Source organism: Vidua chalybeata, chromosome 13, assembly GCF_026979565.1.
Source record: "Vidua chalybeata isolate OUT-0048 chromosome 13, bVidCha1 merged haplotype, whole genome shotgun sequence".
Classification (NCBI taxonomy): domain Eukaryota; kingdom Metazoa; phylum Chordata; class Aves; order Passeriformes; family Viduidae; genus Vidua; species Vidua chalybeata.
This window is the reverse complement of record NC_071542.1, coordinates 18,887,191-18,909,998: the sequence shown is the minus strand read 5'-3', so window position 1 is coordinate 18,909,998 and position 22,808 is coordinate 18,887,191. Positions and strand designations below refer to the sequence as shown.

The following is a 22,808-nucleotide window of genomic DNA, read 5'->3' as shown; positions in this document are numbered from 1 at the left end:
ATATATTTTTCATATAAAATGGAAGCTATTAAATTTCAGAAGTCAAACCTGAAATTCTTGTATGAGGCTGCTACAAGGCGAGGGCTCCCACACTTCCCCATGCCTTGGGTCAGACATCTCTCCCCAGACAAACACCTTCCCTCAGGGAACAAGACTTCCTTCCCCTGATCCTGCTCTGCTTGAGCCCCTGCTTCATCCTCTTCTTAGAGTCCTGGTTTTCCTTACACAACAGCTTTTCCCTTTTGAGGAATGAAGAGGACTCACCCCTTCTAATAAAGGGGTAAGAAGTACTGAATTTCTACACACTGAATTAAGCCACTACCCTCAGGGCAACGTGTGTTACTTTATGAAGGAATTTGCTTTCTCTATCCTTGTAGGGAAGAAGGAAGTATTTAGGTTTTAAGAACTTAGTTTATAGGCAACATGAGCAAAGTAGTTTTTTGAATGATTTTTAAAAGAATTCACAGTACACTGTCTTTAGTCTGAAATAGGAGCTTTATCAGGTATAAAATATTTTCATAACTCATCCATACTCATAATCAGATAAAAATAATTCATATTTAAAATAGATATTTAGCTTCTTATTGAAAGGACTCTTGAATATTTAAATAAACTTCTTTTTTAAAGATCCCCCTAGCACTTGTGCACAGTGAACAGGAGCGGGACAGCCCCAGCAGCTGGCGGCAGGTCCCAGCTCAAGTCCTGATGTCCCCTGTCACATCCAGCAGTGCCAGCTCCCGGATCTCCTCCAGCAGCTGGTACAGGCTGGGCCCCTTGGTCTGGCAGAACTCCCGGGACTCCTCATCCATCACTTCCACCCTGGCTCTCTCTTGGGCACGCTGGGCCTCCTCTGCAGACTGGCTGACTTCTTTCACCAGGTCAGACTTCACCACGTGCAAACTCCTCGGGGCAGCCTCTGCGTCCGCAGTGTGGTGCGGCGCGTTCCTGATGATCTCCAGCTTGATGGTTTCGGCGTGGCAGCGGGAAGTCTGCACAAGGATTCTCACCTGCAAAGCAATACTGTGTTTAAATTTCTGATGCTGCTATTTCCTTCTCCTCCCCTCACATGAGATACTCACTGTGATGTGATCAAAAAGGCTCAAGGTCATCGAGTCTCCAGTAGCTGTAGTGGAGGTGATTTTATGCTGAGAGCGATGGAGGGATCCAGGCTTCCACTGGCAGCTCCCAGCCCCTTGACATGAGATGACCAAGCCCTCTTTGTTTTTCATGTAGGCTGCACCTTTGATTCCATACCTACAAAAGAGCAGAGAGAAGCTGTTCTAACCATTTTCAGGTCTCTTAGTTTCAAAACCCGCAGGCTGGCTGGGATTGTAGAAAAGCAACAGGAAGGGGCAGGCACGGCAGCCTGATAATCCTGCCCCAGGGACACTGATAGGTGTTAAAGAAACCCAGACATGAAAACAGCATGCAGACAGTGACTGAAGTGTTTTGAGAGCAGTGAAGCAAAAGTGAAATAGTCAGTGATCCATTATCTTAGTGCTGGGTGGGGCCTGCAATGGATCAGTGATGGGAGAAGAGCAGCTTTACAGGTTTTTCTAGACAGATCATGAGGAGACAGTTCTCCATTTTAAAAGAAGCTCCTTGAAGAGCAGCAGCGTGTTTGCCCTGGGTTCTCTGTAAGGCAGCAGCCTTTTCTGGCTGGGGAGGCTCTTGAGCCAGCCCTGTGGAATGCTGGAGGTGCCAGATGTGAATTGAGCTGTGCCAGGCTGTGCCCTCCCAGCATTCCAGCAGCACCAGGTGTCACTCCCAGCCCGTCCCAGCCCCGGCTCACCGGGGCACGAAGACGAGCACGCCGTTGGTGCGGATGGAGTAGATGACCCCGTCGGCCACGCAGCGCTCGTCGCTCTCGGCGCTCCTGTCTCGGAAGTACATGCACTGGAAGAGCTCTGTGGATTGCTTCTGAGCACGCTGGGCTGCCTGCGAGCACCCCCACACATGGAGACAAAAACCTACGTAAATATTCCCGCAAGCATCTCCGGCTTTGATTTCCCAGCTGCTTTTCCCCATTATTTAGTCTCTTACTGTTGCCCTGTTCTTTTGAGAGTTTTAAAGTTCTTCTAAAAGTTTTCCATGCCTTCTAATGTTTACATATTTCTACTGATTCTTCTCACACTGTTCATGTAAATAATGATTGTTTTGCATTCTTCATAGGTAGAGAGAATTGACAGATTGTTAGTTTGACCAGTGTGGTTGGAGAGGTGGCAATTTCACCCTCCAATCCACTGTCACTTTTACTATTCTATACATAGCGGAGTCAGAAAATAAAATGCTCTCTTTTAGTTCTTTTCTTCCCTCTTTTGCATCTAACATCCGTGTGTGAGTTATTTTGTGTTGTAGTGTGACATCTTACCTGTCCCCAAGAAAAATTACATCTAAACCAAAATCCTAGGTGCAGTACAAGTGAAGTATGAACACTTTTACTACCACTCTCAGAAGAAAATTGTATTTAAAAAAAACCCCAAAGCACAACAAATAAAAGCAAAGTGATACTCTTAATTCACAGAAGGCACAGTCAGGACTGGTATCCCATTCCCTAGGGCACCATGGAGACTCCCACGAGGACGCCCTTACCCGGTTCCTGTTATTGATGTGTCTGCACAACTCCTCCAGATCCTTGTTACTGATGATGTTATCCTTCACCTCCCCTGTGGTGCCCCTCAGGGTCGCTGCCAGCAGGAGCCTGTGCACAACGATGTCAGCGTATCTCCTGATGGGAGAAGTGAAGTGAGTGTACTTCTCCAGGGCCAGCCCTGCCAAGAGACAGGAACAGGGATGAGCAGTCAAAGCCTCCCCCAGCAGTTCAGAAATCACAGGAGAGGTAGAAAAGTGGCCAGATACCATAATGATGAAACTGCTCCTCGGGACAGGAGCCAGTTGAGAAGTACAGGGCGTTGGACATGGCGTGGGTGGCCATGGAGCGCAGCAGTTTGTTCACAATGGGATCCGAGGGGTCGTTTGCTCTGTCCAGAGACTCGGCCAAAGCCTTGTTAGACCTGGCAAAAAGGTGTTAATTCCAAAGAAAATGACACCGTCCCTGGTTATAATGGCTCACAATTCACAACAGCATAAAACCCAAATAGAAGTTAATAGTTATTCATACAAAAATGGCAAGCAGAGAGATATTGAAACTCTTAATGCAGTTTAGTAACAGCTCTGCTCTAAGAAATTGTTTAGAAAAATCCCAGCTTTCACCCAGTTGTCTGCTGCAACCTGGAGAACCAGGGACTGGAGCAAACTCCATCCTGTGCAGTACAAAAGAGTGAGCTGGTCCAAACCTTTGTGTCCAGCACAAATAGGACAAGGTGACACCCAGGTCACCGAGGCTCTACTGATGCCCTTCACCATGGTCTTCTCATGTTATCTTGCCCAAGTAATTCTGAATTATTTTGAGTCATTTAAAATGACTTCATTGCACAGAATTCGCCTAATTTAAACCAGTACTCTCTTGTGCAGGAAATACAGTGCAAACAAGGCCACTGCAGAGCTTGACCACGGCACAGTGACTGAATAAATGTTTTGTCTGTGTACATCTAAAATTATTCAGCCACTGCCATTTGCAGCACAGCCAGAATAATGCAGGCAGCTTCTCCTGGTCAGAACATCATCAGAAAGGTTCTGATAAAACTCCTTTTAAGAACTGCTATGCAGTGTCTTTTAACATTGATACTCAGAGCTGGAATTGTTTAACAACAACATGGCCAAATAGTTAATTGCTTAACTTTAATTACAGAACTTTAGTAATAAAAAGCTACCGTGTGTCTATTGAGAAGCCTTTGGCACTGGCACACTCCCGAAGCTCAGTGAAGAATTCCTGGCGTGGTGGAGGGTGCTGCCGCAGCAGAGCTTGGTGGGGAAAATCCTCGGAAATCCTTTTCGCCACCCAGTGGTTGGCCAGGATCATGCATTCCGCCACGGTCTCGTGCACTTCCAGCGGCTGCTTGGGGATGAGGTCATGGATATTCTGTTTGTCATCCAGCTGCACTCGGATCTCGATCCCTTCCAGCTCCAGCGCGCCGCACCGGTCCCGCTTAGCCCGGACATGTCGCGCTATGTCGGTGAGCTTGGATATGGCCCAAACCAGCTCAGCCAGCTTCTTCTGCCTCGTTCCTTCATCCAGGCTTTTCAGTTCCAGGATATCCCCCACAACACTCGTGTCCCCATCCAAAAGTCCCTGGGCTGTCTCATACTCCAGCTTGTAGGCAGAGCGGATCAGGGTTTTGGTGTACTGCACCCTCAGCATCTCGTACGATTCCTTCTCCAGCTCCCACAGGATGCTCACAGCGTATCTTAAAAGACAACACCACAGCTCTGGAATAGTTCTGGTAGACCTAAACTCCCACTGCAAGCACATTCAACTCTTAGAAATTTATAGATTTAATTCTGGTTGTGGAAGCATCTTTTTCTTCAAGAAACCAGTGCTCAGCAACACCACTAAATAATGCACTTGCCTTTCAGTCTCATGCATCACAACTGAAATGAGGACCAGCTACACAGCAGTATCTTCAATTAATCTGCTGAAGCAGAGTACCCCTAAGGTGTAAGGTCTCCTTTATGTTAAAGCAGAGCTACACTGTGATAGTTATTTTTAGCCATTTTTATTTTATTAGTCAGATGCATCCACAATGAACATCTCTGTACCCTGACTATCCTCAGGCCAGCCTTGCGTATCCTCACGCCAGCAGCCAAGTGAGCCTGTAAATTGATATCAACTGGTCTATAAAATTCACCCTACCTGTGGTAGAACTGAAAGGTAATTTTTAATGTATGCAGTTCTTCCAGTAATAATGCAAAATGACTTGTAGAAGTGTCCCTGCTGAGAACAATTCCCAAGCCTTACCTGTCCACTCCGCTGAGGAGGGAGCACAGGTCAGCGCTGAGGACGGAGGGCAGCATGTCGTAGCGCCGGTCCGCCAGGTAATACGTGGTAGCCCTGGAACAAAACACAGCTACTGCTCTTCCCACCAGGACTCCTGGGACTATAAGCATTGCTCCACAGCCTGATTTGAAAGGTTATTCCCACAGAACACTCACAGGTGCAATACTGAAGTCAAATTATTTAAATAGCTATTTGTATAGTACAACCCTAACTTTGCCTTCCTTGGTATTTCAGCCGCCATGAAGGGCAGAACCAGGGCTGGACAAAATTTGCTCAGTGAAGAAGAGGTGACTTAATCAAACATCTCTGCTGCCTCCACATTATACTTCTTTGAATCTACAAAGAATACAGTTAATTAAGTGATTCAGCAGTTTAAGTTCAAGACACCGGCAATAAAAGAAAAAAGAGAATTAAATATTTGCACATTAAAAGACAAGACTGAATATGAAAACATAAGCCTGACAAATACCTCTGGAATTAAATTAATGTAAGACTTAATTCCATTTTGTGGGTGTTCATCTCCCTTGGAATGCAAACAAGTGATTTTTAAAAATACTTTAAGTCACAGATGTTAAATTCAACTATAAAGCAAAGAGGAGTGATTAGGGAAGAAGAAACTTGTATAGCTTTCTGGAAAATGTGTCCAAATAAAAGCAGAATGTGATTAGTTACTTGATAGTTTAATTAGATTTAAGAAGTCTTTAGTAAGACATGAAAGGTGAAAGCATGTTTCTTTCCCTCCAAAGTTTCCTTAAGGTAGCATTACAAACTCCTGAGCTCCATAGATTTTCTAATTTCCAGAAAATAACTTACCTTGCTCTGGCCTCAACATCAGTGTAGGAATTTGCTGCCACAAAGTGAGTCACATCTGCAATGTGCACCCCCAGCTCGAGGTTCCCGTTGGGCAGAGTCCTGACAGAGAGAGCATCATCCACATCCTCACAGCCCTTGGGGTCAATGCTGAATATCAGGTGGGTATCTCTCAAGTCAAGGCGTTTTTTCGCCTCCTCTGGACTCACTTTCCATGGATTCTTTGGAGAACTCACTGGCATTTCACTCATCTATACAGAAATATTGTTGATGAATATAATTTATGTATTTTCTACAAAAAGATGCCAACAAATTAGATTTAATAAGTTTTTCTAATTCTTCTTTTGTTTCATTTTCCAAGTCCATTACATTTACTTTACGGAAAGTGTGGAAAAAATTGAAAAGAATTCTATGTGTTAGTAACCAATGTTATTACTGTGGTGATACTGCAGCTCTGGCAAGTATGACCACTACATATTGGTTTTTTAATCTTCTTCTTCCTATTAATTGTAGGTATCATCAAAATAGTTATCTATGAAAGCTGGTTCCTCTCCCAGTTAAAAACAAAGTATTTAATACAACGATTTCAGTAGGATGAGGCCTTTAGGATCAGCAGCATAACCACATACTAAAGACAGAAAAATCTTAAAAGTCTAACTCAAATTTGAATTGAGTTTGTAATCTTCTCCTCACAGCAAAAGGATTATCTTAAAATCACTACTGACTTGAAAATCCGTAGTATCAATAGAACCACTGATCCAAGAGATTCCAGAAAAATGAAGTAAAATAATAATAATAAATTTTCAGCTTTCAAAGTGGGCTTTCAAAAACCCACTGGCAACAAAGATGTTAGCTGTAAGAAGGTCCCTCTCTTTGAGAAACAAGACCCTGGAAATGAACAGAAAAGACTGGATCTGATCACAGAGACAAACCTGAATTTCTGAGAAAGGGGCAGCACAAATGCTGTTCTCCACCAGAATAGCTGCAATTTCCCCCTCGAGATCTCCAATTCTCCCCAGCACTCTCACAAAGTGCCCGTTTGGGTACAGGGAAGTCGACTCCCAGGAATCGATGCGCACGACAACTCTGTACTCCTGCAGCGAGACAGCTCTGTTAGAACAGCTCTGTGCCCCTGAAAAGTACAATTTATTCCCCTAACACAACCTTCAATTTAGCAGAAAAAAAACAAAGCAAGTGGTATGTAAGTGCTCAGGGCAGCTGGACTGTGGCCCAAATTCAGTACTCAAGCTTTCTTACCTGAAGCTGAAGTGGTCCTGACAGGAATTGAACACAATCTTCAAGGCAGAAATTGAACCCTCACAGATTTTGTTCTACCATGTTTTTGTCAGGGAAAACTTCTTTAGAGCCTATAACGCCCACACAGCTTTGTAGGAACACAGAACAGAGAAACACTTCACTTAAATTACCTGCAATGCTTCAGCCTGCTGAGTGCTGATCCGGATTTTGGGAATTCGGTAATCCCAAGGTGTTACAAGGACTTTCTGAGCATTTCTGCCCTGGGTCTGGCTCTCTTCTTTGGAGGGGAAAGTGACCACATAATCCCTCCAGTTCTTCTGGATGATTCCAACTACTTTACCTTTAAATAAGGAACATTGTGCATTAAAGAATTAAACAGAACCAAGAAAGCAAATATGTGGGAGGTGCAGGAGATTCATTGCTTTGTAAAATCAACGGATGTGTCCCCAAATCTGTTACAACTGCCAACAACATATGGTGTGCAGACAATACAAGTGTGTCATAAACTACTGTGGGCACAGGCAGGTTTTAATGAGCTTTTATTTATGTGGAGACTAACTCATTGTATAGACTTCAACTGATACACAACATAAATTATTCAGAGATTCCCACTGCTGCTGAAATGTGGCCAATTCTACTAATACGGAGAATTTTTAATAGCAAAGAGCAAAACAAAACATGATTTCCCTACAAAAAGAGAATTAACCTCTAGAAACTTTTAGCTCTGACCTCAACAAACTTTTGAGATGCAGCTACAGCTGCAGAGTAATAATTTCAAACAAGACTCTAAGTTCCCATGGTACCCAGGCTTGTCAAACGGGGATACTTTTTCACCTAACATTTTTTTTCCCATTATTTATCAGCAGGGAATTAAAAGGATGCTTCTCCTTACCTGTGGGCATAGGGTCACCTGTGGTGTCTGCAGGTGCTTTGTCCTCAGTCTCATTTTCACAGAGGGCAACAGTCCTTCCCTTCCATTCATGCACAGGGAGCAACTCAACCACAACCACATCCCCGTGGATTGCACGATTCCGAGCCTTGGCCCCATAAATAAGGATGTCACTTTGAAGTTCTGTATTTAAAAGGAAACAGAACTACAATCTGCTAAAAAAATTCAAATCCCTCCATTCTTGGCAGCATTCTGCTGAAATAACAGAATATGACTTTTTCAATATGATCTCTTCCAAAAAGGACTACTGGCAAGAAATTAATAAATAAATAATAAATAAATGAAAACATTTTCCTCTTTTTTGTTTGTTTTTTTTTTTTTTTTAAGTATCTTTTAAGGAATTCTGTAAGTGAACTTTTGGATAAAAAGCAGGATAGGCTGAGAGAAGTTAATTGTTCTTAGGCAGCAGCTATAAAAACAGACAGCATAGTTAAATTGTGAAAGCCACTGCCACAGGATTCTGGGGAGGATTCAGAATAAAAAAAGCTTTTAAAAAATGATGAGGATACTGAGCACTGGTTTGACTGCAGGGTCTGTCATAGGAACATTTGAAAGTAGTTATTAGTGAGAGCTGGGCCAGTGTGTCTGTACAAGGGCAATGGACTGCTCCTTCAAAGCTGCTGATTAGTAACTCATGCCAGAGAGACAATCCTGGATCACTTTGGATCAGCTTGATCCAAAAGGCAATTTTCCAATTATGTTCACAAAGATCAGCTTCCTAATCCTGCTAAAATCTATGCAAACTCTTATTGCAGTCAAAGGAGTGGTCACCTGAGGTTGGAGCAAAGCACAGAGACAATTTGCACCAGCACTTCCCTTCAGAGAGGTGCAGGGAAACAGGACAAGAGTCCAGAATATGGCCAAAGAGGGTAAGAAAGAGGAAGGAGTTCTCCTCACAAATTCTACCCTCTGGTTAATCTTCAGCCTCCTTTCTGGCCCATGAAAAGCACACAGGCACTGCAGTGTCTCAGCCCTATCTCCTTTGATAACTGAACACTTCTCACCTGTGTCTTTGCTGCCAAATCCCTGAAGCCGAACAAAAGCTTCCAGCTGTGCTCGGTGCTTATTGACATTCAGTGCACCCTGGAACAGACCAACAAACCAAGCAATGAATGAAACAGTCACCCTAAAAATAGACAACTTTAAAGGATAGCATTTTGGGGGTTACAATTATTCTTACATGAATTAGTTTTTATTGATCCATAGGTTATTTTGAACACAGCTGTTCTCCCTATAGGGGGGAATTCAGGATTTAGGACTTAAGTATTCACTTTGGGAAAAGTTAATTCTTTTAAATGTTGAATTTATTTGTAAGATGCTAAATGACATTTTACTCCAACCACAGGCAGTGTAAGATTACCTTTACTGCCTTTGCAGAGAATCTGGCATTATTCCAACAAGAAAGAAAAACCTCAGTCTTTCTGTTCATATTTTATTCCCGCCTCTGCTGAAATTGCCAAGAAAGGAAAAAATCACTGCCTCTAATTCTTTAAATTATTTTTAAAAGAAGGACTCTTGTCTACCAACAATCCATATTATAACTCTGAACAGCCATAAACCTGTAAATTAATTTAATTGACTGGGAGATCTCTGTGCAAAGGAAGTTAGAACTGCTCTGCTGCCTTTGTGCAGCACTATTTATATTTAAGAATGAGGTCTCAGTGCTTCAAACCACACCTGGCTTTTCAATTTACAGGTACATCACATATCAACCTGAAGAAAAAATGCATAGCAAATTTCAAATCCTCAATAGTCAATCCTTACTTTAACTTCTACAAGACAAAAAAAAATTAAAAAAAATATCCACATGTCACAACACAGTGTAGAGGAAATATTTTGAGAATCCTAAGCATCCTAATCCCTTCCATCCTCTTGTTTTTTGTTTTCTTTCCCTCTTCCCAGCACAGCCATATTTCTTTCTCTAATCACTTTAATTCAGGCAACTCAAGTGATCAAGCACAAGACTGCACTGTTCTGTGTATGTTCCCTATGTAAGAAATACCTGCAGGTATCTTCCAGACTTGATCCCAGCCTCCAGTACTTCCACAGGTAAGTGCTCAGGATATTCTTTCCCATGGTTCTCTTGGCTTTCACTCTCCCGTTCACGCCGAGCTTGGACTATGGAGTCAAAGAGCTCATGGGCAGCCTTCAGGTCAGGCCAGAAGTTATCCAAGTAATTCTGTATGGACAAATAGAAATAAAGAGAAAAGTACTCTGAGATCTCTGTTCTTTTAGTAATGCATTTGGAAAGCCCATAATGGACAGGATCTGTCTCACACTGTACCCAAATAACACAATGGTAATGATGAGTTTGTTCTAAACCCCACACATCTGTCCCAGGTCCAGCCTAATCCACTGCTAAATACAACAAAGGTCAATCAGTTTGGTGCAGTTTTTACTCAACATCCTTTCACAGCTGAACGTAAACATCCCATCTCCAGATCCCACTGAGTACCAGTGGTATCAGCGATGGACACCAAAATGAAGAATGAATTATCTTCTCAGACATCACTGTATCCTCAGCAGTCCAGGCAAAGTAACTGGCAGAACACTGTTGATGGATATTTAGGCTACAGTTGCTTATGGACTGCTTGCACTCCAGATTTAGGCAGCTGCCTAAGGGAACTGGCTAATGCCCATCAATGGCAAATTCCTTAAAAACAAGGAAAACAAGGAATAGGTCTCCTAAGAAAGATGACCTCTATCATCAGAACTACTGTTTAGCTTTCCAGCTCTCTGCTTTGCTCACTGCCATTGGTTTTTTCTGACATTCCCATAAGTGACATATTTGCTTGCTTTGGTAAATGGAGAAATGAGTTACCATCACAGTTTTCTTGAATGTAAACTCTGACATGATCTGCAATATACTTAAATGTACTTGCTTCATCATTTTGATGCAGAATAAAGGAAACCTTTTATTTTTCTGGCATGTTACCTTGAAGGAAATCACAAACACTCCTTCTGTTTCATTTCCGTACTGCCTGATAGCATCTTCATCTTCTGTTACCATAACAACTGGCATCTGACCCAGGCAGTGATTGTGATACCAGGCTGCTGCATTGTAAATATTCCTAGAAAAGCAAAGTTTGAAATAAGACTTCTGGAACAGCTCATTTTCTACTTGCAAGATTTTGCTGGCTTTGTATAAATGAGATTTTGATTTAACACTCAGACTTTTGAGAGATATACACCAAGCTACAGAAATGTTTTTCTGCAAAAATGTTCCTGTGCCACTCTTAAGCCCCACAAGAAGAGAGGAGAATAGAATGTTTCCTCCCCAATACATCCACTTGTGCCCTGGCTGCAATACAACATGAAGTTCCTCTGAGTGATTGTAAAAAGCAGGCTGGAGGTGCTAAGACTCTGATGCTACAGTGTGACTTTAAACTGCTCCAGCATTATTGCATTTAATTTAATTACATTTTGTCTATTTCCCTAAGAAAACAATGCTGGTACTTTTATAATCATAAAGCACAATGCAGAGTATTTACAGTGCCTGTGAAGTGTTGCAGAGCTAAGCAGGGCAGGAGCATGAACTCTCAGTAGCTGGTGCATGCTCACACTCCTACCCACAAAGTCATGATGCTGTGCAGTGTGACACTGCAGAGGTTCAAACAAACCTGGTCTGCCACTTCTCCATGGAGTCTCCCTTCTCCCTGGGCAGGTAGCAGTGCTGGTGAAATTCATTAGCAAACACAGTACAGTCGTGACGGGGATCCTTCAATAGATTCCGTAGCTTGTTGTACTGTCTGCAATGAAAAAAGACAAATATATTCTTGTGCCTGCTTTTGATAATGCTATGTTAACTCCACGTGAAAATACAGCTGAAAAACTCCAGGAAAATTATTGTCATACACAGAGAAATGCACTCATTAAATTACACCACTGATGATAAATCCTAAACCATCACCTGCAAGTAAACTTTTTTAAGTTCCATCGTGAACACTTCTGATTTTAAACATACTTGCTTTCCAGTGAGCCCCACAAAACATCCTAAGTGTTCAGAAACTTGTTTTGTTTGTCACTTTTGGGGCAAGGGCTATTTCTTCAAAAGCCATTGTGCTTTAGAAATATGGGAAGGCCCCGAGAGCAAATTTTACTCTGAAATGCTATGGCAATGCCCAGGTTAATGTCTGGTGAGATAAGTACCAGACAATAATATTAATTGCTCCCCAAAGACAAGTGCTCAGGCATCAACACAACAAACCAAAAACTGTCCATAATCTAGCTGTGGGCACATCATAGATCATTACAGCAAAGTCTAATTAATTCCTGTCACCAGCCACTTGATTAGTTAATAATGCTGCATGTTTCATATTGCTTCTATCAAGCAATATCAGGCATTGATATCCATGGATCACAAATGATCCCTTCTGTAAAACTACATTAAGACACTTGAAAGGCCTAAAGAATTATACATTTTACAAATCAGTATTTTTACTTCAATCCAAATAAAAAATAAGTTCTTATGGGATAAGTACCTTCGTCCTTTCTGATGTTGCACAGCCTGACAAGCTGTTTGCATGAAAATAATTCCTTTCAGCTCTGGAAATTCCAGAATCTCCAGGTACTCCTGAACAACCTTGCAGTCAGGGACAACGTAGTGTGTGACATCATCTGATAACAATTTGCCATCTAGAAGATAATTCAGAGTTTCAAGGTTAAAACTTTCAGTTGCAGTAATGGTTTCTTGAAAATATTTCCCGATGTAAGAAAATTAGAGTTGAGTCTCCTCAAATGTGTACATTTATTTTTCTGATGAACAAAATTATGGATTTTATGGTTTACTTCTGTGGTACAGTCCATAAATTTGTGACAAAACCCTTTTGCATCCACTGATGCCAAACTTTTGTGCAAATTCTGTCTAGAGGAGTGAAAAAGATCCACTTTCATTATGAAAAGGCTACAGCTTAAGAGAGAAGGTTAAAGTTCTTTCTTCTCTGCTTCCATATGAAAAAGGGACTATACATCTGGCACAGAAAATCTTTTCATGGAATTTCTAAAGGCTGTAGAATTATGAGCAGTTCCTTTACCCTGCTCCCACAGCTCTCTCTGTTCAAACACACCATTTACAGCAGGCTCTTTACACAAAAGAGCACAGGTAAGGGTGCACGTAGAGAAAACTACTGCTACTGCAAAGAAAAGGCGTTTTTAAACCTAAACTATTAACCATCAGTGTTAATTTTCTTTATAGAGACTCTATCCCTTAGGAATACGCCATCAAAACATCAGACACAACACATTACAGATGACATCTTAAAAAGTACCTCAAAATTCAAGAGTTTAATTGCTCTTGGTATTTCAAAGATTACCCAAAAGCTTTCAGATGGGAGGGGATCTCCACTGTATTTTTTCTTAATATCTACTTATTATTGATTACAAACACTGAACTCACCACAGTGCAGGCAAATGACACAGAATAAAGTATACAGATACTGACAAGTCAGGTTATTTTAAGGTATTTCTTAGAAGCTGACACGGGCCAATCTTTGACCACAAGAAGTGTGAATCCAGCCAGCACAACTGTGCACGCAGTAACCTGGCCTCATCTCACACTGAAGGCTTATAATGGATGATGGCAGCAGGCATACAAGAAAGCTAATATTTATTAATAATTCAGAAGAGCATTAGAAGTGAAATGTCACTGGAAGATTTATGAGCTGTGCCCATCCAAAGCTATCCTTGCCTAACCCATCCATCTAGGGCAGAATGACTCCCAGGCAGGCACAGCTCACCCTTACAAGCACCTGCTGATGTGATTTTTGCAGGCAGTCTCTCACAGGGCATGAAATAGATTTGCTCAGCACACTGTGTAGAGTCAGGAAGGAAAACAAATATTTCCCTCACATCTGGGTTACCTTGAATAATCACACAGGGACATATTCTGACAGTCACCTGTAGCACAATTTACATTTAAGTACAAACGAGGGGGAGTTAGGCACAGCAGGAAAGGTTAGAGTTTTTTCTGATATGTGCCTTTAATTTATCCTTGAGGAATTCACAACTAAATGCAGTATTTTAGGGAGCAGTAATTAGTCCTGATCTCCTAGATAGCAGTAATACACTATAATGATCTAAGTAATACACCTTCTGCCCTCGATTGCAAACTAAATCAAAAGTGAAACCATCTATGCCGATCATGGTTCCAAAGAAAAAAAAAAGTGTCGCAATTCTCAACCTTTTCTTTCAGGCAAGTAATTTGGTCGATTTCTACAGGCTGGATATTATGTTTGTTATTTACCAGTCAGTTTCCTGCATCAAATAAATTGTGCTATTGAACAACAACAACAAACCCAACTGAAATATCAACCACAGCTCTGGTGATGATCTACGATGCACATAACAGCACCACAGTACGTAAAAACAACAACAAATGCACACATCAGAGCCTGGCAGCCTTCCCATATCTGAAATGCCCTGATATAACACAGGCAATTACATTTAATTACTGAACAGAAATAGCTGCTGAAGCAGAATTACAATGGCTTCAAGATAATGGCTTGGCCCCATTGTAATACTTAACAGGTATGTATAGAATTTAACTCATGCTATAAACCACTAAAACTCATGCTGCACCACCCTGCAGAAATTCATTCATTTTAAAGGATCTTTTAAAACAAGAGAAGTGTAAAAGTGGAACAATCCTTTAGCCTTTTATCACTGCCAGTAAACTGTTCACAGTTAAACCCTCTAACAATCAACTCCTCGATTCCTTCCGCTCTTAACGCCTCGTTGATTTCTCAAGGCTGTTGCTTTAAAGGTAAAGACTATTGCTACAACCGTGATTTGTTCAGCACCACCCGGACACCCCAGGATGGGGATCAGCCCTCCCCCATCAGGGATAAGCCTTGCCCGAGGATCATTCCCTGTCCTCAGGGGTTCCCCCAGCTCAGGGATCATTCTCTGTCCTCAGGGATCATTCTCCGTCCTCAGGGGGTTCCCCCAGCTCAGGGATCATTCTCTGTCCTCAGGGATCATTCTCCGTCCTCAGGGGGTTCCCCCAGCTCAGGGATCATTCTCTGTCCTCAGGGATCATTCTCCGTCCTCAGGGGGTTCCCCCAGCTCAGGGATCATTCTCTGTCCTCAGGGATCCTTCTCCGTCCTCAGGGGGTTCCCCCAGCTCAGGGATCATTCTCTGTCCTCAGAGATCCCCCCAGCTCAGGGATCACTCCAGCTCAGGGATCCCCCCAGCTCAGGGATCACCCTCTGTCCTCAGGGGTTCCCCCAGCTCAGGGATCCCCCCCAGCTCAGAGATCGCCCTCTGTCTTCAGGGATCACCCCAGCCCAGGGATCACTTTCCCCCCAGCTCTGCCTCCTGCCACCCGCGGCCCCGGGGGACGCCGCCCACCGCCCCACGGGCGATCCCGGCTCTGTCCCGGCTCTGTCCCGGCTCACCCCCGGCTCCCCCCAGTCCCCTCACGGCGGAGCCTCACCGCGGGCGCAGGCGGCGCGGCACTGGGCGCTGCGGCACAGGGCGCTGCGGCACGGCACGTCGGGGCGCAGGTAGTGCTCCCGCACCACCCGCACGGCGCGGCCCTGCTGCCCCCGCAGCTGCAGCACCTTCTCCGTGCGGAGCATCGGGGCGGCGGGGACCGGCCGGGAAAGGCGGGGACCGGCGGGGACCGGCGGCCCCGAGGCCGCGACTGCCGGGGCGCCTGCGCGGGGCGGAGCGCGGGGTCACAGCGCGGGGATCGGCTCCAACCGAGGGGCGGGAAGAAAGCGGGTGGGGCGGGCTGAGGGAACCGGGCAGGATCGAGCGGGCGGGACTGGGGAAGTCTGAGGAATCGGGCGGGAACGAGCTGGGGAGACCGGGGTGATCTGAGGGAACCGGGCAGGATCGAGCTGAGGGGACCGGGCTGGTCTGAGGAACCGGGCGGGATCGAGCTGAGGGGACCGGGGCAGTCTGAGGAACCGGGCAGGATCGAGCTGAGGGGACCGGGGCAGTCTGAGGGAACCGGGCAGGAACGAGCTGAGGGAACCGGGGTGGTCTGAGGGAACTGGACAGGAAGGAGCTGAGGGGACCGGGGTGATCTGAGGGAACTGGACAGGATCGAGCTGAGGGGACCGGGGTGATCTGAGGGAACTGGACAGGATCGAGCTGAGGGGACCGGGGCGGTCTGAGGGAACTGGAGAGGATCGAGCTGAGGGGACCGGGGCGGTCTGAGGGAAGCCGGGCAGGATCGAGCTGAGGGGATCGGGGTGGTCTGAGGGAACCGGGCAGGATCGAGCTGAGGGGATTGGGGTGGTCTGAGGGAACCGGACAGGATCGAGCTGAGGGGACCGGGGCGGTCTGAGGGAAACCGGGCAGGATCGAGCTGAGGGGATCGGGGTGGTCTGAGGGAACCGGACAGGATCGAGCTGAGTGGACGCGAGCTGTAGGACGGATGGGAGCGAACGGAGGGAGCTAGAGGGACGGGCGGGATCGAGCTGAGGGGACTGGAACCGGAGCTGAAGGACAGCGGGGACGAGCTGAGGGAACCGGGCGGCTGAGGGAAGCAGGCGGCCCTGAGGAGCGGGCTGATGGGGACCTCGACCAGTGCAAGCCCTGAGGGAGCCCAGGCTTGTGTGGCTGGGCGAGCACAGAGGGCGAATTCCCTTCAAGTGAGGGATGCAGTTGTGTGAACCTCCCTGGTCTTTCACGTCATCTTCCAGAAGAAATTCCAGGTCTGTTCCTCACCCCTGATTTTGTGTGATCACATGCCAGGGCACTCCGGGAGATGGGGATCAGGGCAAGGGTGCATGAGGAGAGCAGGCAAGCCCTAATGACAACTTATTTTACAGTAATCACCAATATTGTCCGTCACATTTACAGAGGGGAAGATAAAGGCACTGACAGATGAAGTCTAGTCCAAGATGAAACAGAAAAGCAAGGGAAGGTCAGGAGTCCAAAGCAGTGTCTCTGGGTCTCAGTCAGAGCTCTGTGTCTGTAATGCTGCCAGTGTGGCATTTTGGGGATGATTGTTTTGACTCTTAGAAAAGCATTCATACTTTCTCAAATAATAATAATTGCCTACACCATAACTTCACTTGAACATAAATACATGGTGAGAGCTGTGTAGTGTTTGTCCTTAGGAGGGGAAAAAAAAACACTGGGAAAGAGCCAAGGCAGTATGTCACTGTACGTTCCTGTTTATTCTACTTCTTATTTTTCACATGTTTTATAAAATGTGTATCTCCAATGACTAATACTTCTAAGTAACCAATTTGTGCCAGTAAATGGAAGCACCATCTGTAAGAAGCTGATTTGCAGAAGCCAAGTTCTCAAACATCTGAGGAGGAGGAGGTGTTATAACTTAGTGAGAGACGACCAAAGTGTAGACTTGGGTTTGGGAGTCAGGATGATTTCAGATGTATTATGTAAGCAGGATGTGAGAGGAAAAGGGAAATGGAGAGCAAAGTGATGGAGCTCTTGTTCAGCAGGAGCAAAGATGAAGTAACCCATGCTGATAGAAAGGGTAAGAAAAACAGAACATTTGGGAAAAAAAGACATTTAGTTGAAGTTTGAAATGTAGCAGATGCTGATTGCTGACACAGTGAGGAACACAGACCAGTGTGCTTACTCAGTGACATTCAATGACTGTAATAAAACAAAGGTTAATTAAATAGAAGTAGCTGAGATCACTGCTCTCATTTGTGCACTGTTTCACAGAGGAAAATGGAAGACCTTTGGGCCAAGTTCACGCTCTGGGGATACTGTTGAGTAGCTGCACTTGTATTTATAACATCCTAGTCTGAACAGTTTTATCATTCTTGAGTTTCCCCACTTCCTTCCTCTCTTGGAAGAAAACTCAGATGATTGCAAAAGGCCAAGCTGGAGTCACTAGAGCCAAAGAGAACTCTTGCCACTTTATCTGACAGCTGAATTTGTCCCTGTGAGATCAGAGGTGAACTTTCATGCTCTGGTATTTTATGCTGATCTGGTAATTGTCTTTACACAAGGCAAGACATTTGTGCAGGGACAGCCAAAACTAGCAAGATAACGTGCATGTTTCATTGTTTTAAAATAAAAGTTGCAAAAATGTTGGTGTATCAATATTAGATCTTACCAAATCTTGAAGAATAAAGATGATGTGCAGTCTGCTTGCAGAACAGCTTAACTCCATAAAGTACTTTGTAAAGAAAAAAATCCTGGTAGGATATTTTCCTCACTTTGTGCAATGTCCCTGTGGATAACAGCAGTGAGTGCTAGAGAAGCTTTTATTTTCACATGGGCAGTGGAAGTCTTTAAAGTTGTGCCTGCTTGGGATGGGAAGTGGGAGCCTCTCGGAGCTCTCCCTGCCTGGAGAAGCCTGTCAGGAGATGCAGGACAGATTTCAGAGTCTTACCTTTTGACAGAAGTGTTTGAGCCAAGAGATTTGAGGTCACTGGAGAATACCAGCAATTGGTTCAAGTTTCTGAAGCCTCACTCATCTGACAAATGCCACAAACAAGAGGCAGAAGATAAATCTGGGATCCACATAGTCATGGAATCAATAGAAATCATATCTTTCCATTTGAAAAAGGCCTTTTTATATTTTTTTTCCTCCAAGTACTCTGTGACTGAAGTAGAGGATGCAAGATTTGATTATAGCATATTTTTGAAGTTGGTTCTCCCATTTTTAAAACAATTGTGGAGCAATTGGCAATTCAGCATCTCCTTCTGACCCATCCTAAACTGGATAAATGCTCCCTTCTCTTGGAGATTCCTTCTCCTGGATCGCTGGCTCAGTAGAAGCCAAGTATTGTAAAAATTGCACCCACATCTAGAAAGGTCTCAGGATTAATATGCAATTCCTTGCACTCATAAAAAGGAAGGATATCAGATGATCTTAACAATGTCTGTTTTATGTAATCCCATGTCCACTGGCATTAATTATGTCACCCTACTTTAATTATTTTTGTCAGATCTCCTGTTAATTAGACTCTGTTATTTTGCTTAGGATTGCACTTTGACTGATGATTATCTCATTTATCCTTTAAAATCATTTATACAGCGTTACAAAGAGAATGCTAATGTTCTTCTTATTTTAGCGAAAACGAGTTTTTATTCGTGCATTTTTGGGTTTCCGAATATTCTCCCTGGATTTCCGTTCGTCCAAACCCCCTTAGTCCTTTGCGTTTGCAGTACCGGGTACTCCCGCTGGGGGACGCTCTGTAATCGATTTTGGGTTGAAATCGGAACTTTCGCTTCCCTGCCCGTGTCTAATGGGCTAAAATTCCACCTTTCAGCTTCCTCGAACAAACTGCTTGGAGTTGTTTATAGCATAAAGAGACAATTTTCTCCACAAAATAAACTAGAAAGCGATGCTGCTCTATAATAATAATAAAAAAAAAGGCTCGCTGATCTCTTCAAGCATGTCAGGAATATGAAACTACACAATGTTTACAATTATTTGAAGCATAAAAGCAGTTTATCACAATACCTGATATTTATTATAGCATGCATTTGATCTTCTTTCCCCCACCCTTTTCTTCCATGGATGCAGTTCAAAAGTTTACAGCACAGGAATGCAAAGCTGTGTACTATTGCGTTTCACTTATTTTCTGTACCTTGGCTTAGTTTATCCCAGGGTTTCCCACTGGATTTACTGATGAGAGATCCTAAATATTATTTAAAGGCTAAAAAGCCTTTATGCTGAGATGTTTAGAATGTTACACTTGATTTGATCATGGAGCTTTAGGTTGTTTGCAGCTGATAATAACTTGGTGTAGTCCAGATTTTCTGCTTTCATAAAATATGCTTATATTTGTTTTTCTAGAAATTATGAAAACACCTTGGATCAAAGGAGAAGGCCACCATATCAATCATTTGTCATCAAAATGCATTTGATTTGGTGGGAGCCCTTGCACTGAGATGATGCTCAGGGTTGTCTCAGCCTCCAGAGCAGCTCCTGCAGGGTTCAGAGGATAATGGTGGTCAGAGATGGAAAGACCCAACAGGTCAGATTTTCCACCCACTTCCAAATTGGGAGTGCTCCCTCTGGTACATCTTGCTCAAGTCTGGGGTCAGTGCTGCACAGTATCATGCTCTAAGGTTTATTTATTTATATTCCCCAGTAAATAGAAAACAGAATAGCAAGGGTGACTTTTTACCCCCCTGCTTTCAAAATAACAAGAAGTTTCTAGGTGAAGCTGATTAATTCCCTCTTAGGCTCCTATCAGCAGAAATTAAATGGAGTTGACTCATGGGGAACTCTACAGTTGTGATTTGCTCTACAAATGAGATATAAGAGGTTTTCCTTGAGAGCTCAATGATGTATAAAAGGAAACTAAAAGAAAATGTATTACACTGCATTTCTGGGCTGCAGCTGTGCATCTTAGGTGCCTTAAATTCTTCTTACTAAAAGCCCTTGAGCAAAGATTTTATGCCCATAACTGCTCTGAACTCTGGCAAATCATATTGCCTGGCAGGTCTGGCTAAATAACAGGTTACTCTTTAAAAAAAAAAAAAAAAAAACTACAGAGGAGAGAATACAAGATTTCAAGCTTTCAAATTTTTTTTTCATAATTATTGTCAAGAATTAAATCTCAGCCAGCAAGTAATTCAGGAATACCTAATTGTACATAATAATACTTTAACCTGCTGCCCAGTTCTGTATGTAGTGATATTATTTGGGTTTCCTTGATGTCCCTGTGTGATAGCTGACCAACAGTGAATATTTTTAATTGAATGTAAAAGTCATAAAATGACATATGTACTGCTAACCACTTATTGTGCAATTGGAGGTTTTCATTTGGCAAATGTTCAAGCTTAAAATGTGTTTTTCATGATTATTCCCCTTATTAAAGCTCATTTGCTATTCATGGAAAGTGAGCACAAAAGAGATGTGAACAGTCAAAGAAACTAATCTAAAAATTCAAATGAATATCCAAGGGAAATGGATTTCAGTGTTTGCCCAACTCTACTGGGACACTCAGCTGCTGAACGTCTCCTTAATGGGTGCCTTTGTCATTGTCCTCAAGGCTTCCATCACAAATGCTGGATGGCTCCATACGACTTCATATTGCAGTCATTATGCAAAATTCATTCTTGATATGGCTAAAGTGGTTCATTAGAGAGAGGCAAGGTGAGAGTGTGCTCACCACGTGCCTGCTGCTTTTACAAATGAGGAAAAAACTAATTTGTTGTGATACTGACTACTGAGTTTAGTGTGGAGTCAAAGGAACTCGGGTCTTTGGCCCTTGCTAAGAGCTGAGACATCCAATGGCCCTGCTCATCCTGGCCTCAGGGACATCAGTTATCCCTCTCTGGGTCTTAGTGATGAGAAAGATCTGATCATCAACTGTGGGAACAAAAAAGAGTAACTGATGTTTATTTTCTACTTAGGCTGAGCTCCTGCAAGCTAAATTACACCTTTATTCTTCACTTGCTTTCCTGGCAGCAGGATCTGCATGCAAGGCTCCTTCCTCTCCACTGCTTTCACCCACGAGTCTGATTGAAGTAAGTCAGGTGGTCAAGAGCTGTCCTCTAGGTAACAAACACTTGACAGAACCACCAAAGTGCTGCTTGTTACTACCTCACTAAATGGTGTAGTTCCTTATTATGCTGAAAATACAAAGTGATGTGAGCAACCACATGGCTTCTAGGGATAGATAACTGAAAAAACATGTTGCATCATTCAGCCTGAGACTTTGGAGATGCATATACTCATGCAAGCTGAGGTCAAAGGCTGATGCTTTTCAGAAAGGTCTTGCTTCTTAGCCAAATTTTTAACTGCTTCAATTAAAGAAGATCAGATCCTTTGCCTGGGGTCATATGGCAACTCAGTGGCTCAGCCAGGGTTTGAGCCAAAGATCCATTCTCTTGGTTCATCACCCTTGAATGTAAATAGGAAATTTAATTCTGCTTTATGAAGATAATAGGCAGATTTTATACATTTTATATTTCTGGCTTATATACAATATATATTTCTGAAAGAGACCAAGCTGCCGTGATGATGAGGAAATAGTCTAATGGGTAATAAAATTTAAGAGAAACAAAATACAAAAAAATGTTTCCAGAGGAAGAAATTCAACCTTGAACTAGTAGTTTGTGGCAGCTGATAAGATGTGGAACTTTCTGAGGATATGAAGGACATTAGAATGCCAATCAAATACCAAAATGCTCATTTAACTTAGTGAGAGATTGCCTGATCTTTTTACACTGATGGTTATTTTAGGTATTTTTCTACTCTTTCCCCAGCTGCACATTGCAGAATGCAGTGTGTGGAGGGAGTGCACAGCGCCAGTGTGAGCAGGTGTCCCCCACGTTGGATGAGCTGGTGCAGCTGCAGGTAAGGGAAAGGTTTTCTGCTGGTGCAAGAGGAAAGCCAAAGAGCAGCCCCAGCTGTGGGACAGAACTGTTCTGGACTCTGAGGTGCCAGGAATGCTCTTACAGATATGGCAGCCCATACCTTCAGAAGCATGGAAGAAGAGAAGGGGCAGGGGCAGTCTCAGATTATTTCTGTCTAATATTTTTGCTTAAAATTGAGTTCACCATGTTATTTTCCAGCTTATCTCACCACCCTTCCTTTTTTTTTTTTTCTTCTAGAATGTCCCATCCCTTCAATTCTCATTTTTAGAATTTAATATCTCCTGTTGATGATTTCTGTTCCTTATCTTCTCTTGATCCATTTCTGCTTCTCTTTTAGATTGTGTCTCCTTCAGTCTCCAGCTAATGTCTCCCCATATGTCAGATTAAAAAAAAAAAAAAAAAATTTACAAGATGCTGGGCTGTGAAAGGAACTAGGAAATGTTTGTGTGGTTGCAGCAGGCTGACCATTAAAGTGACTTTTTTTCTACAGCATTTCAGATGCTGGGCTTGACAGTTTCATTTCCGAAACTATTTATACTCACAAAAATCCATAACAGCATTTCCATTATTTCCTTATATGATTTTTTGCCTATATTTTATCAAGTCATCTTCTTCTATTCAGG

The 22,808-nt window shown here is 43.3% G+C and overlaps 2 protein-coding genes across 21 annotated transcripts in view; one reads left to right on the top strand and one right to left on the bottom strand.

Moving 5' to 3' along the window:
- Positions 1–237: 237 nt before the first annotated feature.
- Positions 238–15,536, bottom strand: DIS3L (DIS3 like exosome 3'-5' exoribonuclease). 3 transcript variants are annotated; one of them, XM_053954689.1, is made up of 17 exons: positions 15,347–15,536; positions 12,395–12,548; positions 11,534–11,662; positions 10,849–10,984; positions 9,916–10,092; positions 8,918–8,996; positions 7,857–8,036; positions 7,135–7,304; positions 6,640–6,801; positions 5,711–5,958; positions 4,859–4,951; positions 3,774–4,307; positions 2,860–3,014; positions 2,593–2,771; positions 1,793–1,938; positions 1,080–1,254; positions 238–1,007 (listed from the first exon to the last, which is right to left on the bottom strand). In XM_053954689.1, exons 1-17 carry the CDS (start codon positions 15,489–15,491, stop codon positions 696–698), a joined length of 3,174 nt encoding a protein of 1,057 aa, XP_053810664.1. In that variant the 5' UTR covers positions 15,492–15,536; the 3' UTR covers positions 238–695. The 3 variants fall into 3 exon arrangements, with proteins under 3 accessions (XP_053810664.1, XP_053810665.1, XP_053810666.1); XM_053954690.1 differs by lacking the exon at positions 12,395–12,548 and having other exon boundaries at positions 15,347–15,421; XM_053954691.1 differs by lacking the exons at positions 7,135–7,304; positions 8,918–8,996; positions 9,916–10,092; ... (2 more) ...; positions 12,395–12,548; positions 15,347–15,536 and having other exon boundaries at positions 7,857–7,910.
- Positions 15,537–15,729: 193 nt separating this feature from the next.
- The window catches only part of MEGF11 (multiple EGF like domains 11), a 272,675-nt gene continuing 265,596 nt past the window's right edge, over positions 15,730–22,808 (top strand). For 5 of the 18 annotated variants that reach the window (XM_053954361.1, XM_053954358.1, XM_053954362.1 and 2 more), the window contains exons 1-5: positions 15,730–16,577; positions 16,695–16,789; positions 19,652–19,832; positions 21,220–21,333; positions 22,075–22,165. The gene's annotated coding sequence lies outside the window, so the exon portion shown is untranslated. Of the gene's footprint in view, positions 16,578–16,694; positions 16,790–19,651; positions 19,876–21,219; positions 21,334–22,051; positions 22,166–22,808 lie in introns of all 18 variants that reach the window. The other 13 variants (XM_053954346.1, XM_053954345.1, XM_053954347.1 and 10 more) reach the window with 11 other exon arrangements.

Coding starts and splice junctions, on each gene's coding strand:
- DIS3L (XM_053954689.1), bottom strand. CDS start 15,491: ATGCTCCGCACGGAGAAGGTGCTGCAGCTGCGGGGGCAGCAGGGCCGC. Junction 10,093..10,848: donor TGTTTGTGATTTCCTTCAAG/GTAACATGCCAG, acceptor TTGTCCATACAG/AATTACTTGGATAACTTCTG. Junction 5,959..6,639: donor CCCCTTTCTCAGAAATTCAG/GTTTGTCTCTGT, acceptor ATTTCTGTATAG/ATGAGTGAAATGCCAGTGAG.